Source organism: Barbatula barbatula (genome assembly GCF_947034865.1).
Source record: "Barbatula barbatula genome assembly, chromosome: 4".
Lineage (NCBI taxonomy): Eukaryota > Metazoa > Chordata > Actinopteri > Cypriniformes > Nemacheilidae > Barbatula > Barbatula barbatula.
The window spans coordinates 8,824,805-8,843,144 of NC_136768.1; the positions used below are offsets into that span (position 1 = coordinate 8,824,805).

Genomic DNA, 18,340 nt, shown 5'->3' on the forward strand with positions numbered 1-18,340 from the left:
AGCCGGCACGATTTCAGAATTGATGGGAACTCCTTTAATATTGTAAAAGAGTATTTCTGCAAATTCTAGGCAAAATGTGACTACATTGAAGATGCTATTTTATTGTTTTATTGTCAGTTATGATGAGCTCACTATTTGTCTAAAATGTGGAACAAATATGAATAAGTGAGCGAGTGAGTAAGTGTTCGAAAACCTTTGACTGGTAGGTTAAACGCTTGCTTTAGTACTGTACCTTTAAGACTGTTTAATACAAATCAATGATCTAATTTCTTTCAAAAGAGCTATAAAATCTTGTTTAACATTATTACTTTCTTTGTCATTACAAACAGAAGACAATATTTGGAACACAACAGCACTGGTAAGGAGGAATAACACAAGTCTATTGTGCAAGTCCGATGATGTTGCAAACCAAGAGTTGTAAATAAAGCACCACGGATCAACACTTACAGTGAACCGTGGAGTCACTCTCTTGATTTCTCCCAGAGACACGTCTACGGCCATCACCCCCAGGATTAACTGGTTCTGGTTTATACAATAGATAGACAGGTCAAAGATTAATAACACACTACGATTACACATTAAACTAACAGTATTTGTGATTATTTTGAGCACTTTTTACAGTTTTTGTAATGGTTAAACCACCAGTATGTGTAAGCCCTTTGGTCACTGATGTATTTCTAATGTAAAATATAATTATTGTTGTTATCAATGAATTTATGCCAAATACAGAACTTTATTCAGTTGTTATTTCCTTGCAGTCCTTTATAGAAAAATACATTTTAATGGTTGAATGTTAGGCCTCATTAATTCGGACTTCTGAGAAAAGTAGTATGTGCCATCATTTTGGGTATAAAAACATGAATAAAGACTATTTTGTTGTTTCAATTTGTTATTTGCCCAATAAATATTCCTAAACTATTAGTGTTTTCTTTTGATCATGACAGATGGTCTTATACATTTGTAAAGCTGTGCAGATAATATAAGTTTTAAGCTAAATGTAGCTCATTTATAATGTTTACTGTATAATATATGATTTATCAACATATATATATTTTAATATATAAACATATTTATTCACCGTGCACATTCCATGAGAATTTAAACATTATCTTAACCAGCGACATGATCTACTACAGTAGAATGAGGAGAAACCCTGAACACTATGTGTATCCAATTGAAGTTTGACACCACAAATGTGCTGTAGTACCTTATTCGTGGATTTGGTTTTATTGAACACTGGTAGAGTCCCTGTGATCACAAGTCCCAGCTCCTGCAACACACACATACAGGAAAATACAGCCCATCAAAACCTTAAGTTGCAAGCAATTTCCAATTTTAAGTTTACAATGATTCAATGATAACATTACAGCCCAACTTAAAAGAAGAACTGACATACCAGAGCGTCCAAATAAACGTTGGTCCACTGCACAATCTTTTTGCGCGCTTTTACCATTGGTCTGCCAAGCACATCTAGATATTCCTGCATATAAAAGACACAGGTTTACATTCATGCGAAGTTAAATGGAAACAAGTTTTGGTTGAGACATGCTGCAGTGATGCTACTCTACAGTATATAGTACCTGGGTGTTGATCCGTATTGCTCCGATGGAGGGGATCTCATAATAATAACCTGTTGGGTATTGCGCAGCATGATCATACATCACGCCAGCACCACAATATGTCCCATTAATACTTCATGTTGTTCTTGTGCATTGTTTACCTCTGTTTTCGCAGGCCATCCATTGAATTGGCCCCTTATCATAGTTATGCTGGCCAACGGAAAAGGTGAATATTCGAACCTGACAGAAGTGAAACAAAATATAGCACAGGCACGATTTAGGCAGGTCTTCTCTGCCATTTATTGTTTAGTCCAGTGGGCTTTCTATTCATTGTTCTAGATTTAAAAACTTGAAGCACAAGAGGCCAAAATGGTTTGAACCCTGAATCCTATAGGTGGTGTGTTTAATGCTTATAATAAAGTAAAAAAATGTGTTCAATAAACAACTAATAGAATACAAATGATATCAATAACTAGGTGACTATTAATTATAGTGTCTGCGTGCAGACTGTCACCTTATTTTTATCGTTGTTGAACTCTTTAAAGATGTCCGCTGCTCTGTCTTCTCCTCCATCGGTAAACAGCATGATGATCTTGTTGCAGTGTAACTTTGAAACGTTTAACTAGTTCAAGAAATAATATAAAAAGTGGTTATGTTTTGTTTTAAATCAGACACTTAAATACACTTCTGCTGCTAAAATAAAATAATACAATGCTCTTTTTAGTGTGTTCAGTGATTTTTTCTGCCACAAGATGGCGGAATACACTACATTATGCCTATTGGGCTCAGAACAGAAAGCCAGGTCTCATGTGAGAAGGTTGATTTGGAAGGTTTGCTGCAAAATGATATTTATGTATATCTGCTTAGATATGTCATATATTTTTAATTGTTTGCTTTTAATGAAATGAAACCTAAATACATTTACAGAGATGTAGATTTATCTAGCTGAACTGCTAAATTCATTATCTGAATGAAAACAAACAAGGCGCAGGTAAATACTTTCATACTTTTGTGCCGTAAAAATCAAATAATTATACATAATGTGTAATTGTATTCTTACCGAGTAGAGCTGAGAGAAAGCCTCTTTTAAGCCAACTTTGTAGTCAGTGGTGCCATTCGCTGCTATCTTATATACCGCCTCCCTCAGAATCTTCTTATTGCGGACGTTCGCTTGAACCAGGCTGTCAAAGCAGGCGATTGACTTGGCTGTACTATTAAACTGAAACCATACATTAGCATTGTGGTTAATAGGTTCTCGGTAAAAATGCATAAACAAATTCGTAACGCACACACACAAGAAGTACATTATGAAATCAGTTTCATCATTTTGATTCAAGACTAAATTCCTCTAAAAGTCCCATGGCTCCGTGCCAGCAATATACTTAGAGCCCTGTTGCTTATTTCATTACTGTCAAGCAACCGTCCCACAACTGCCGTCAAGACAAGAATTACAACCAGGCCATTAAAGGAAGAAAGTTAATTGAAATACATAAACATACAGAAATGAAACTGCTGCTGAGATTACGTTATTTATTTCTGTCAATAGTCTCACAAACAAAATCAAATGTACAATTGCATTTCATAAATGATTTGGGAGCAAGGTATGATGGAAAACAGCAATAATTCTTAGTCCGGCCATTTCAGAGGTGCCTTACTGAAGCAGAGCATAAATGTAACCAAATGTTTGGAGTCTTAGGAATGCCATTTTCTTCCAAAACCCTCATTTTTGGAGACTATTCTGGAAGAGCTACAGTTTATCATCTCTATAAAAATACTGTTATTTTCTCCAACACACACGTGTACATAAGGAGAAAAAGATGCATAATTGATACGCGATATGTTTTAAACTCACAGAGACGATGTTGACGTAATCATCGTCGGACAGCGTTTCCAGCATCTCACTAACAGAAGTACGAATGAGCTTTAACGTGAGTCCAGACACACTTCCACTCCTGCAAAAAAGTAATATATAGTCATAACATGCTTATTGCATGTTTATAACCAATATGAATATGTAAAAAAAAAGATCTTTACTGTGTAGTTATTAAACAAACTACACTAATAAGCTAAACGCCCATACAAAAGCATCATCATTACGGCCGTGCAATATCAGAAAAACTCTTCAAGGCTATAAAACTGAACACGATAAAACTAATTACGTATTTAATGAATAAATCATTACAGTGTATAAATAAAGTATAAATAAAAACATCATTACGTGAATATGCATTCATTCATGATAGATTAAATTAATAATGTATTAACTGTATGTTGATTGTGATTAATTCTGTATGATATGCTGCCATATCTGATACTTTGTTGAAAGAACCGATATAATAAGCTTTATGCCAAGAATGATTATAATGTTGCATCATGCTTTTTGAACGAAAAATATTATTTTAAAAAAATGATGTGGTATCACAACATTTGGAGTAATGGTCTTAGGTGCACTAAAGAATGCAAGAAAGCATCTGCTTGAAAAAGGTTCAACGGTAATATTTATAAACCGCATAATTTGAAAAATGATTCAGATACCCAACAGCCTGCCAAAGATTTCCTATCTGTTTCAAGAGTAAAAAAAGCCAAAAATTGATTTTTCATTTTCTTCGCTTTTACCTCTCTGTGGCTTAGTGCCACACTGTGTCAGTCTGTAATCAGTTCTCTCTCTCTCTCTCTCGCTCTCTCTCTCTCTCTCTCATGCTAATAAATGTTTCTAATGTAAGTCCAAATCCATGTAAGTGGAGAGTGTGGAATTTATCACACACACTGTAAAAACCCCTGTAATTTTTCAGAATATACTGTATTTTTTAACAGATTTTTCACATATAATTTTCTTTGTCAAATAACAGGAAAAACATGTTATTTTACAGTCTATTTTTGAAATACAGTCCAAAAACGTCAAATTACAGGAAAACACAGCAAAGTTACAGGAAAAACAGAGGGGAAAACCATGTAACAGGACAACATTTTCATTCATGGAATATTTCTGGTGCCCCAGCAGCAAAATTGTTAATATAGAGAAAAACATCAGAAATATATACAAAATATAACGTAGATTTAATATAAAATATTGTATAATTATTCATATATATTATATATTATTTTAATTTCTATTTTTAAATATGATTGTATTTATATTGTTGGCTAAGTATGTAGTATTTAGATTTCATTATATTTTTAAAACAATAAACTTGATATTGGTATTTTATATGCGTGTAAGTATGAGCGCAAACTAAACATCTAACTGAAAATCTCAATAAACTCACACATCAACCAGGATCAGCATGTTCTTGGGTGACGCTGCACCCTGGATATACCTGCAGACACACACATAGCACAAACAGCAGAAAGTCATAATCTTAAACACAATGAACAGCCAGTCACCTAAAATAACAAGTTTAAAGAGTTTGAGGACAGGTTGTGCTTCTTCTCTCCCACAGACAGGCATACAGTACATGTTCACTCACCAGGGTCTCCTGCGGACATCATACAGGTCAATCTTCTTATTGGTGTTATTTTGTGTGTCATCCCAAGGAGAAGCTATGGGAGATTGAAATTATTAAAAAATAAATAATTTGTAGTAACAGTTCTTTAATTGTATTGTACTGGGTTGTATTTTGTTGTGAGACTTTGAATGCTTTGGGCTGAGAGCGACATGAAACTGATGATACAGCTGACAGCTCATTGCAATGACTCAATGTTTATAACGTGTTTGTTTATGACCTGACTGAATAAGCACAGTCAAACGAAAACCAAACATTTAAAAATATAAATAGGGAACATGGCTTGAAAGGTTCATCTTAGATTTATATCAGTGTACTTTGGGCAACTCGTGATGTTTTGGTGAATAACGGTCTGTAATATGTAGTTCCCGATTATTACAATGTTTTACCCGGGAAGTATCGGGCCAGGCCCGTTGCACTGCCAAAGACCTGCCACAGGAGGAAAGGGTCATCTTCTTTGTTTTTCATGAAGACGTCATCCAGACCCGCGGTCCAGTTCAGCTCATTTAGGATTATGGCGGCTGTTAAAAACAAATACAGACGTCAGAATGAATAGGTATTTTCCACACGTACACTATTTGGTCAAAAGCATCTTCTGATGATTATACTGTATATCACTTAAAGCTTTTTATGAGATTTCTTATGAGATTTTTAGAGTTCTCAGAAAGCTTTGTTTATACAGTATACCCAAATCATTGAAACATCATGGCTGTTCCACATCAGACACTGACTTTTAAAACTGCAAATTTTAGCATGCTATGTTAAATCAAAGAGATAAAATGTGTAAAGGAGAAGTTTAAAGGGGAAATGACAAAATGAGCAAAATAACTATTAGCTAATGCAGCGTTAATGGAATTAGAGGGGGAATGGGAGCGTTTTTACCAGAAAGTCTGAATCTGACACTATCTGATCTATGTGAGAGTGATGCTCGCATATTCATGTGTGAACATCTCACAAAAGTGAATAATATTTTAGTAATACATTATTTTACAGTGTTCTTTACAGACACATATTACATTAGTATTTGTATTTACCATAGCAATATTACAAAATGATGCCTCAACTTATCGGACTTGTTATTACATTTCTGAGCAATCAGGCATTAAAATAGGCACACATATGCCATTGACTTACACTGAAAAGGGAACTCAGAAACAACAAAGAAAACTACAGTAAGCAACCAACCTATACACCCTAGCAACCACCAAGCAACATGCTAAAACCACTCAGAGCTAAGGTGTCTAATAAAAATAGCCGTTTCTCATCACCCATGGGTAGTCCAGCCCCTATCAACCATTGTAAAGAAGGTCCATCATCAGTCCAGGGCAAACTGTAATGCCACACACTGACAACGTATTTATCTCTTGCCTCCTGAACCTTGCTCCAGAGACCCATTTGTCTCTGAGAAAGGAGACAATGAGGAGACAGTAGGCCGAGGAAATGCCCGACCGCAAACACCTGTGGGAGCAAGTCCCTGGCACAAACACTTGCCTCTTTAATTCCTTTAAAATCGGATTCTCTCCTTTCTTGGATCCTTTCTCAATTCAATTGACTTCACTCCAATTCACTTTCATTTGGTTCAGAATGGCCTACAGTAATTAATATAAGCTATGCAACGTTTCAAAAGCTTAAGTTAAAGGGATAGTGTACCAAAATAATACAAATTCTGTGATCATCCTTTAACCTCATGTCGTTGAACATCTCTACCGTATATGAGTCTTAATTCCACAAAAAAGATATAGAGAAATGTCTCTTTTTGGTCCATACAAAGGAAGTTAAAGAGTCCGATGTTGTTCGGTTACGAATGTTCTTCAAAATATGTATTTTTTGTGATTTGCAGAAGAAAGAAAGTCATACAGTTTTCATTTTAACCATAGCATGAGGGGATATCCCTCCTACACCCAAACACACAACATCTCCTCTATCAACATAAATTATTCAATGAAAATGATATCATCTGTTTACCTTCTCCTGGCCAATATTTAATAAAAAAACGCTGTCTTGTGTATCTATATGAAACCAGCTCATGAGGGCATCATAATTTACTATTCCTTAGAGGGTCATGAAATCCCCCCTTTTCAGCTACCTCGCTGTTGTTTTGAAAAATGCAACTAAAATGGGTGTGAACTCTGAGAGAAGAAGAGTGGGGGAGTGGCAAAGTCATTATCTGTTTTATAAAGTCTATGGTCATTTCAAAAATCGTACATTTAAGCCACAGCGGTATTACAGAAACCACTGAATGTAATTTGAGTTTTTATTTTTAACAAAAAGTTATGAGACCCTGACACCTCATCGATGTACTATCATACATCGCCACCTCGCATCCTTCGACATTGGCCAGATGAGTCATTTTAAACCCTGAAGGCAAAAATTGCGCGAGAAAGCTCAAAATTAACTAGTTTTCTCTACTGTAATAACTTACAGTTGCTAACATTGTTTTCTGTGATCTGCAACAAAACCAACCCTGTTAACATTTCAATGAATGTTTTTTAGTGTTTCGTGACGCTTTAAAGGAAGCGCATTAGTGGATGAGAGTTTTAGCGAGGAGCAGACAAACAAGCAACAGTGTGTGGGTGAGAGTGGTTCCAGACAGATGTGGTTTCACACCCCTTCCTGTTGTTCATCCATCAGTCTGACGTTAGGCATTAAGCACAAATCCTTATTAGCAAACACGCACATCTGTTTCACTTTATTAGTGACGACATCTTATAGACAGCCAATGTTTTCATACCATGCTAATGATGTTTTCTGTCCCCTAACCTCACACAAACTTGTTGACGTTATTAGATTGAAAGAAAAAACAAGGTTTAGCCGATTTATGAGGTAATTTACCAGAAAGGGCCACTGTCCTCACAGCTTGTTTGTTGTGAAGTCATTTATTGAATTGGCAGTACACACACAGCCGAAAGCTTATTTAACCCTTACTATAAAAAGTAAGAAACGTCATTGTTATCACATCTCATTACTGTCAAATGTCATCACGAATCATTACAAAAATGATCTCCGTCCAAACCAAAATGTACTGTAATGTCATTTTGAATGGTGTTGTTAACACCCATTCACTTGCATTGTTTTAGAAATGAATGGATGCCAGCGCTATTCGGTTACCAATTGTCTTCCAAATATCTTCTGCGGTTGAAAGAAAGTCACACAGATTTGGAATGACATGAGGGTAAGTAAATTATAGACAACTCTTTCATTTTGGGTGAACTATCACTTTAAGAGCTTATTCTATCTGTGAGCTTTTCGTGACAGTCTGTTCATTACAGGACAAAATTCACGGCTCGATTTTCTAAATCCCCAAAAAGCACATGAGAGGGAGAGAGATGCAAAGAAATAGGCTGTGGATAGACAGATTTCTTGACTGGAGCCAAACTTTTAGCGGTTTAAATGAATCACGCCAATTATCCAACAGAATATGGGAGAGAAAAAACAATCGGAGCGCTATGAGCACTGCCAGAAGGACCAGTGTTACAGCGTATGCGTAATCATGCTGATCTGTATCTCACACACGGTCAGAGTGTTTCTATGTCCATCTTGAGATTGAGTTGACAGCTGACACGCTGGGTGGAAGCACAGATTCATGTCTTAAGACACACGCAGAGACAGCCCATAGCTTCTGAGTGATAATACAAACACACACGCACATATATATATATATATATATATATATAACTAGGCACTGGAATCAGCAAACCGGATATCTAGGTCATATACTCTTAAAAATAAAGGTGCTTCACCATGCCAAGAAGAACCTTTTTTGTCAAAATGGTCCCATAAAGAACATTCAACATCCAAACAACCATTCTGTTTCGGTTTTCCCTGCTATAAATGTATTTGTAGTTGCTGAAATAATATGAACAACAACAAATTAATGCTGTATAACCATTGTAAGCTACCTTGTAAGTGTTAATGAAAATAATATTAAAAAATAAAACAATTTAACTAATACTTCTAGTATTTCTGCAGTAGGCAAATAATGTCAAGATGAATGCCTCATTTGGAAAAATTTAAAGTCTCTGTGAACCGGAAGTTGCAATCGTTTTTACTTCCGTATTCCGTGTTTTTAAATGGAACTGGCATCAGACTGACAGTTAAAGGGGAGGAGTTAACAGATACTCCGCCCAAGCCATCTAACATACATCAGTTAAGATGGATAGTCAACACGGAAGTGCATTTTCAGATTTTAACTGGAGATTATGAAGGCACATGAATTTAAAAAAGAGAATGACCCACATTGATAAGTTATTTCCAATAAATGCTGCAAAATTTCATTAAAAAAATTGTCATTTTTTATTTCACTGGTACTTTAAAAACACAAAAATAACAAACTTTTACTTTTATATAAAAATCGAATACGCAAAATGATTTGATTGTACCGCAACGTGATGCATTCTCACATATATTTTGCGCATTATGCTAGAACAAAATATTACGCAGTAAGTGCACAGGTATGAAGCACAGCAGTTTAAGAAACTTCTTCACACACAGTGAAAGCATCTCTCTCATCTTCCGTCTCCCTCTCTTACATTTGTTTGGGCTCGCATCTTTTCACTTCATTTCTGCCATCTCAATGTCTCTCCTGACACACTCTCCCTCTTTTCTCATCTCATCTCACCTCACCATCCCGCATTTATATCAAGCGTATGGTCCTTCATCTCTTTGAAATCCGTCTTATTCCTGAATCGAGCCTCTCCATTCTGTCCTTTTGAAAGACCCGCAGGCTTTGTTTGAGGAATACATTCATAAAAGATTACAGGCGTCTCATCTGAGTTCACCTTCGTGTATTTCACGTGTTTCGTGCAACTCTTTCAACCAGAAACGGACACAAGGGACTATAGATACTGTGTACATACAGAGACATCATCACACAAAACAAAATTATAATAAAGCAGTTTGATCCAAACAGCTTTGGGAACGCTCGTTCTGATAGATCACATTCAATGAATGTAGTACAAACTGTACTTCAACATTATTTGATTTCAGATTATTTATTTTTAGTAGTTTGTTTAGTACTAGTATGTTGTAGTATGTAGTTTGTCATTATATACTCACAACCCTCGTAGATGTCAGTGGGGATGTGCACTGCTGACGTGTTGTATGAAACTCGCCGCTTGAAATCAGGATCTTCTTTGAATTGTTGTGTGGTCTGGTTCTGGAAGAGGTGTGTTTCTGGGTCATTAATGTCAAACTGAGGATATGAAAATACACACGCCAAAAACCGCAGCGAAAAACAGCCACTATTTAGGTCAGATGGCTGTATCTACTTTACCTATCAGCCGAAGAAAATCCGGAGAACGCGTGATTAAGTAAATACATGCATTTTAGTAATGAACAATGAAATTGGCCTACCTTGTCTTTGGCATTATAATAAAATACTTCATCCTCCTGTTGACAAAAAGTTGGAAAAGAGCTCAGTGAGCTTGTTTTTTATGTTGTATTTTTCAATTTGCAATGTTTGTGTATTGTGAACTCAGGCTCATATGGAATATGCAACCGCAAAACTTGAAGTTCAGTACATTCCCCATATCATTAGCAAAATAATGTTATGCTTTTTTATACTGTACCCAGTTAAAATATTTAAATAAGGGTAAAATTCCACAGATTGCCAATCAAAATCAGCCAACCAAATATGGACCTAAAATATACTGTTCCATGTGAGCCATATGTAAAGACATCAAAACGTCAGATCAGATTATTGTGTTTATGTATTTTGTAGGTTGTGTTTGTGCATGTGTTCATATTATAAATAGCTAAATGTAGTGTATTTAGTATATCTACAATGTGTTGTGTTTAATACAAATGTTCTTTAATGAACAGTATCAATGAGTATATTGTTATACAAGCAGAGGTTTGAAAGAGATAAAACAGAGACAAAGAGATATTGTTTCATTTTTGTACTCAGCATTGATGTAAAATATTACTCTAGGGTGTGTGTACGTCTCCTGGGGTTGTTCCCCTCACAGTGTGAGGGTGCTGTCAGGACCAGCGATAGTGGGGCGCGAACATGCAAGTTCTCTATCTGACTTACGGCAGCCTTGGAGACACAGGAGTGGATCATCACCGACTGGTTCCACCTGTCCTGTTAAGTTACTAATCAAGTGGTTTTAGACCGTAGTACACTAATCGCTGAGACACGGATTCACAGGTCACCCCTACATGGAATTAAGCCTGTGAACTCGAGATTGGGCGTTGAAAATAATATGTCGCCTGCATTCGATCAATAACTAAATAAAACAACTGTCATGCCTGCATTTATGGATGCAATGCTATTGTTCTGTTTGTTGTGCCTGAAACTAAATGTCTACTTTTTCAGATCCACGTTTCCTTAGCTTTCAAAATGGGGATGTTCCTTAGACTTCTATCGCTTGCAATTAAATTAGATCTGGCACGGCACTATTTCAGTAGATTTGGTGTCAGTGTATGTTGGACTGCAGTTTAGTTTAATGCATCTTAGTGAATTAAATGCAGGGTTTGAGCTGCAAAACAACACGATGAATTCGTCCCACAGTCTGATCCTGACAACACTTGACTGGTAAATCCATAAAAGACACACACATATTCAAATTGATATTTCAGTTCATAAGAAATGAAAGTTCAGGTGCATGGTCTGAGAGATCAGGATTGGCAGCTACAATCGAACAGACATTGCAATTGTGTGTGTGTGTGTGTGTGTGTGTGTCTGGTCTGTTATCATATATTGATAGTCAATGAATAACCAATTAAAAAGTATGCATTAGTAAAAAGTTAGAACATTTTCAAAGGGGTCATATGACGGAATTTCATGTTTTGCTTTTGATTTAGTGTGTTATACTACAGTTTGTGCATGTATAAGACCTCAAAAGTGTTTTGAGTTTTGCACAAAATTATTTATTCTAAATAAAAGAGAAGTCTGGTCCATTTCCACGTCAATATGTTGTTATGTTTGCCTAAGGCTGCAGCCGCCATGTCACAACGGAAATGCACAAGACAACATAAAAACAATTCTACTGTAAAGCGACCTTCTGGTCGATCCGTTGGTTTCATCACCCTAACTAGGTTTGAGGGCAAAAATGATGCTGGTTTTGCTGTTTGTGCACTTTTGTACTTGTATTTATGCTATTTATTGTAACCGGTCTGACGCGAATCCACTCCGAGCTCCGAGTGGGTGGCAATGCGAACTGACAATAGTTCCAGCATAAGTGCTGCGCGCTCTGGGTTTTCACACACTGTCTGGCCTTTGCTGTGCTTGCATATGCGGGGTTTATCATTATTTAATCTGACACTGCTGTTATTAGCGTACTGTTTGTGCAACTGTTATGATGCGAAACGAGTGAGAGGAGAGATGAACTGACAATCGGCCTCGTCCTGGAGGTTTGCGGTTATGGTGAGGCCGTAACATTCCCGCCACACGCTTTTATATTTAGTCTTTCACAACGCATTGGTCAACTGGCCAATCAGAACACAGAACGACAAGGTTTGAATCATGTCATATGACCCCATTAGGATTCAGAAGTGTAATTTCTTTTGGCATGAGCATCTGCTTTTGTGCGTTTACAAAAATGTATGTGTGAGGAATTACGTCAATATCATCCTTCCATTGGTGATTCATTTCGAGGACCTCAGCAGCATTGGCCAGTTCCTAAACACAGGGAAAAAGAATGTTACGGTACACATGCACACAAAAGTATATTTCACATAAACCGGAATAAGATATAGATTAACAAGACGATGCGTGTATGATTTCTGTGGAAGTGAGTCACGCTAACATCTTGCTCCAGACTTCAGATCATAACCTCTGCACTTTTGGATAACTAAACTAAGACACTCTACAACCAAATTAAAACTCATATCGTAGCACAACCACGATACAAAAGTCAAAACAGATGAAAGTCTTACAATTCTGAGTTTCAATAAGATTAGCTTTTTATATCAAATCAAAGGAAAGGAAATAAAAAATAGACACAATTTTCTCAGAATAACCCTCATTCAACCTATACTCTATATTCTCTGCCCAGGAGAAAAACCCTCCTTGACAGTACACTAGATTTAGACGCCAGAATAACCTGGGACTCCACAACTGATTAGGTTAATAACAGCAAAATGGCACTATCGTTAAATCTGAACTCCGCTGGAAACTCACTGAACGCCTGATTTCCTGTGGGAACTTTAACGTCTTAGTACCGAAACTTTATTCTTTTTTTCCTGCCCTTGAAATGAGATGTGAAGATTAGGGTTTGGGGTGTCAAATTAATTTTGATAACCAGGGGACCAAAAGCAAATTAAGAAAAACTCATTTGATGCCCGGTAACAGAGTTCACACTCTATGAGATGAGACTTCGAAAAAAGCATAAAGCGTGCTCAGTTTGTCATTTCGTGCTGTTCGTAGTGAAGTCTGAAATGGTTTTGCCTGTTATTGTCACTTATTCAAAGATATTGTGAGAGGATATTATGCTGCCTTAAAGTCCTCCTGAGAAGTTAATACATAATGACAATATGATGTGTTCAAAAGTTTTGGGGAATAGAGACATTGGGGAAGAAAGCTTTTCCTAACAAAAAATGATTCCTAATAGATGTGAATGGTGCTTAGATGTACTTATGCATTCTAGGATTTGTGCGCTGCCATTTTGTGAAATGCAGTTATGTAAGCGAAATAAGGAGAATTTTGTAGTGAGCTTGACTTTTACTTTATTATTTTTAAACTGGCATGTCCCAACATAGTCATGGTTCAAAGTATATACAGTGTGAGTGATAGTTATAATATTGACATGGACTGATCTCATCATTCTGCCATAACTTAAAGACATTAAAACTCTTCTTAGTATTCCACCGAGATGAACATCAGCATGCTATCTCTCTGCTATTAAAACCAATTAAAGCCAAAATACATACTCATTGCATAAATCTGAGAGTCTCTTGGTGGCTTTTTACATTGTCGTTTGCATAGTAATCAAGATGGATTGGTTTTTTATAGTTACTATGATACGAAAGTATCCCCAAATATTGTCCAATCGCTCACTCCTTCAGGGTTAATAAACATAGTGACGATTGGCTAGATTATGAATCCCCTCTCCCACTTCAGACATCCCATAATAACCCTAAGAACTAAGAACTAAGAACTAAGAAGCATTTATATATGTGACTTCATTTAATCGGAATCGTACATGCATCGCGATTCATCTAAGATTGGAATATTCTCACATTTAACTAGAAAAACTATCCAAATGCCTCAACTATGCAAATACATTTTTTTTTATTAATTGTATTATAAAAAATATATAATTTAACACCCCTTAGCCGCAACACACAGACTGCCATTATGATTTCTGGAACTAATCTGTTGCTCTTGTAATAGACTGAACACAGTGAACATCTGCTGCTGTTGTGTATGTAGTACCTACACTTCAAGACGTACACAAAAAAATCTTCAGACAGAAGTAGAAACTGGGAAATACCTGTGTCCTCCGGCTAGACTAATTAAATGAATAATCCTAGAAATAATTCCATAATAAACGCACAGAACTGCTTTGATAAAAGTAAAACTCCATTCAAAACATCCACCCCATTCACCGTCTGTGTAAAATAAAGAGTTGCCAGGCTCGCCTGTTTCTGCATGAAAAGGATAGGGAGAACAGCTCTCGTATTCCCCATTAAAACTGGCACATTTTGTCGGGCATTGACAATTTTTAGAACATCAGCCAATTAGCCTTTGAAGCCTGCCACATGGAGGAAGTGGCGTGAAACGTTGTAGGGCGGATCTGTCATCTCTCCCTGCTGGCGCAAACATGTTTCATTCAACCAAGTTCCTTTAGTGGGATCTGAACTGCCTTTGTTGTCTTATTTTTGTTTATTACTTTCTGGTTTCAACAGCTGTTGGCTAGAATATGAGTAGTAATTACTGTAAACTCAACAAAGCATGAACGACACATCTTACATCAAATTTACAACATGTGTGTTTGAATCTTATAGTAATGTTCTCTATACCAGAACAAAGAAGCGAAGCAGCAGCTGGGAAACAACCAGCACAAAAAGCTCATAAGCTGCAAAAAGCTAAATCAAAGTTTCAAAAACAAACATTTTGAGGAAACACAGTAATGGTAATTGAGTAGTTTTCACACCTTTTAGCACAGTGCCACAGTCTTTGTGAACACAATTTATAAATAAGAGACTCTGATTCCTATTAATCTTATTCATCCTGGCAAAGGCTGATGGGAAATGGAGCCATGTTGCCTTGATACAGAGGAAACTGCAATGGCTTGGCAGAGACAGAAGTGAGATGCAACAGGAGCCATTTTGGCTCAAGCAAGTCTTTGACTATAGTTTGTTTGCATTCGCGTGGTTTTTATGATGCAGAAAGCGCAGCTGGAGGGCAGCAAGTAATTTTCCTCCATAGGAATTGACTATCACAAACTCAAAGTACCTATGAATCCTTTTTATTAAATGGAAAAAGAGAAAAAATGTAGTAAAGCGTATAAGAACACCTTTAATGGTTTGATCGATTTGGATAGTCAAAAACGACACAAAACATAGGCATGGTGAATTCCAATGGCGAAAATCACTTCCTGCCCTCCGTCGGCCATGACGCTATGTGCAAACCCAGTGTACAGTAACTGGATAAAGCTGATACAGCGTACAGGAGGACAGCACGTAGACAAGTGATCACATACCACCACTACATGCTTAAAAGAAGATGGTTCAAGTGTGTGTTTGAGTCAGGTCATGTTTAAATAGTGGGACATTTCTCAAAATAGAAGAAAGTCTTTTACAGACATGAGGGACACGTGTCTTTTTGGGTGAATTTTTATTTTTGGGTGAATTTAGCCTTTTACAGACTAAACAAAATCAAAAACGATTTTTAAGATGATTGTAGAATTGGAGAAAACGCTCTCTATTTAGAAAAGATCTCTCAAACTATGTTTTTTTTATTTTTTAAAACTATGCGTTATGCACATTCATTTTAGAGATCTAAAGATCTCCCACAGTACCTAAGGACAAATATGAGACCGTTGATAATTGAATAAAACATTAATGAGATCTCCACTTTGTCTCCAGAGATAAAAAAGAACAACTGGTACAAATTCATACAGCCATGCATATATTCCTATAGCAGCCTCTTGATTCTATCTTTGTCTAAATAATTACAAAGATAAATGATATAAAAGAAGTAAGATTGCATTGATGGTTCCTAACGTTCTTTTAAAGTTCCCTGTGCAGGGTGTTTAACGTGAAGTGAACATATTCCTGATAAAGTCCCAAAGTGGGTGGACAGCACTGCAATTATTCAGCTCGTCATTGGTTCACATTAACTACTGCCAGCTCCCACACTAACTGTTCATTATGTGTGATGTCAGGTTGGAAAGTTTTGCAGGATCCTTCTATCATTTATTTCTTACACCGTTTGTTGTTTGAAAAGAAGATAGCATCTCAGTTGCAGTATCTTTGTATGTAGCAGCGGTACATTAGCAACCAAGCATCATGGCAACCATCCGCCACTGATGCATCTGGTAGCACAACTGCAACTAAATCTACAATTTGCAGTTAAAGGTCACTCTTTATTTTCTAAGTTTTATGTCAATTACAATGAGATTAGTTTTTAATATTCAGTACTGGCGACATCAGATCAAAGTGCTTATGGGTATTGTATATCTGACATCATACCCTTCCTCTGTCTTTGAATCCCTCAGTCTTCCTTATTACAATGAGCAACTAATTCAGGACATTCCCAAGGTGCACCTCACCTTCCTACAGTCTAATCAGTCAGTCTAGACTTCTACTGAAATTGAGTACGACTAACTAAAACTTGTGTCGGAGTTGGTGGAATATCTTCATAATTTTTAAATATATCATGCTATTTTGGGCTCTACCAGGAAAATGATATCATAATTTTGTGCATCACGGAGCAGGTGAATTAAAAAGAGAAGAAAGCTAAACATGATAAGAATGTGAATGAAACTATAACATGTAGAATTTCAAAGGTGATGTATCTTATGGTGTATGTATAGTCTAGGTACTTTAAAAATGACATTGCTGTGTTGTGACTTTAACACTTAAAGTTAACAGGTTTAACACTTTTAGCAAAGGTAACTTACAGGTTTTCACATGGTTGTTGCCAGAGCATTGCTATGTGGTCACTAGGGTACTTTAAATTCTATTTTTGCATGTTACTATATGGTTGCTAAGGTGTTACTAGGCATGTGAAAATACAATCAAAACGAATGCGAATTTCCTTGCAATTTACACTGCAGCAGCATTTTGGGGGATTTCGAAGTGCAAGTATTTTAAATGATATCATTATCTCTTTGTGTAAACTACAAAAACTATGTGAAACCGAAGTCATGCAAAATACTGTATATTTTACACAACTACTGGTCTGGTGTGCATAATGCAATGTATTTAATGGAATTACCGTATAATACATACACACACAAGCTTTGTTTTAAAGCTTAACAGAACTTGCTTAACATACAGGCATGCTCCCATAACAAAGGCTGTTCCCTAAGGAAGGCAGCACAGAAGTGTCACTGTCCCGTTCTGTTACCATGCCTGTGTCACCTGTGTTTCCCCCAAGAACTCCAGTTTCCATGCTCCTTCACGTTCCATCACCAGTCCCTTGTTTGTAATCTCCGCACCTGCCAGCTAGTCCATCATTACCCGGACTTTTAGTATACCCAGTCTTCTGGACAATGCACTCATTGTCAGTTTGCTGTTGTGTTAGCTTTTGTTTATTTCTGTGTTTATACGCTTATGGACTACCATGTTATATTTTTTAATCAACCAAGCCTCACCCGAGCCTGTGCATTGACACTCACCCGATCTCATCGAAGTTTCCCCTAGACCTGGAACAGTTGTTGCGGGAGTTCGAAATTGCTATTAGTTAAAGGGGACCCGACTTTGAACCTTCCAAGTCTTCCGAGTTTTCCAAGATGTCTTCAGAGCCTTCCAAGAGTTCAGAGCCTTCCAAGAGTTCTGAGTCTTCCAAGATTTTCCAAGCCTCTCGAGTTTTCCGAGTTGTCTCCAGAGCCTTCCAGGAGTTCCAAGCCTTCCAAGGGTTCCGAGCCTTCCAAGAGTTCAGAGCATTCCAAGAGTTCCGAGCCTTCCGAGTCTCCCAAGCTGTCAGAGCTCCACGTACCCTCAGAGCCTTCCCCGATAGCCACCGTGGCGTGGGTGCTGGCATGCGCCATGGCCATGTGGGCACCCCAGAATTTCCCCAAGGAAATGTTGGGTGGGGGGCTCCTGTACCCTAGCTGCACAAGAACCCTAACAGTCACAGGGCACTTACTCATAGCGAATGTCCTGGCT

At 37.1% G+C, this 18,340-nt stretch overlaps 1 protein-coding gene across 1 annotated transcript in view; it reads right to left on the reverse strand.

Moving 5' to 3' along the window:
* Window positions 1-18,340, reverse strand: part of cacna2d1a (calcium channel, voltage-dependent, alpha 2/delta subunit 1a) — a 52,514-nt gene that overhangs the window by 22,464 nt on the left and 11,710 nt on the right. Inside the window, exons 4-17 of the mRNA XM_079454090.1 lie at window positions 12,624-12,683; window positions 10,415-10,450; window positions 10,118-10,217; window positions 5,452-5,583; window positions 5,027-5,099; window positions 4,826-4,876; window positions 3,412-3,511; window positions 2,620-2,778; window positions 2,074-2,181; window positions 1,721-1,799; window positions 1,581-1,630; window positions 1,397-1,480; window positions 1,208-1,270; window positions 448-522 (exon numbers count right to left, since the gene is read on the reverse strand). Coding sequence (XP_079310216.1) covers window positions 448-522; window positions 1,208-1,270; window positions 1,397-1,480; window positions 1,581-1,630; window positions 1,721-1,799; window positions 2,074-2,181; window positions 2,620-2,778; window positions 3,412-3,511; window positions 4,826-4,876; window positions 5,027-5,099; window positions 5,452-5,583; window positions 10,118-10,217; window positions 10,415-10,450; window positions 12,624-12,683 — 1,170 coding nt within the window. The remainder of the gene's footprint in view (window positions 1-447; window positions 523-1,207; window positions 1,271-1,396; window positions 1,481-1,580; window positions 1,631-1,720; window positions 1,800-2,073; window positions 2,182-2,619; window positions 2,779-3,411; window positions 3,512-4,825; window positions 4,877-5,026; window positions 5,100-5,451; window positions 5,584-10,117; window positions 10,218-10,414; window positions 10,451-12,623; window positions 12,684-18,340) is intronic.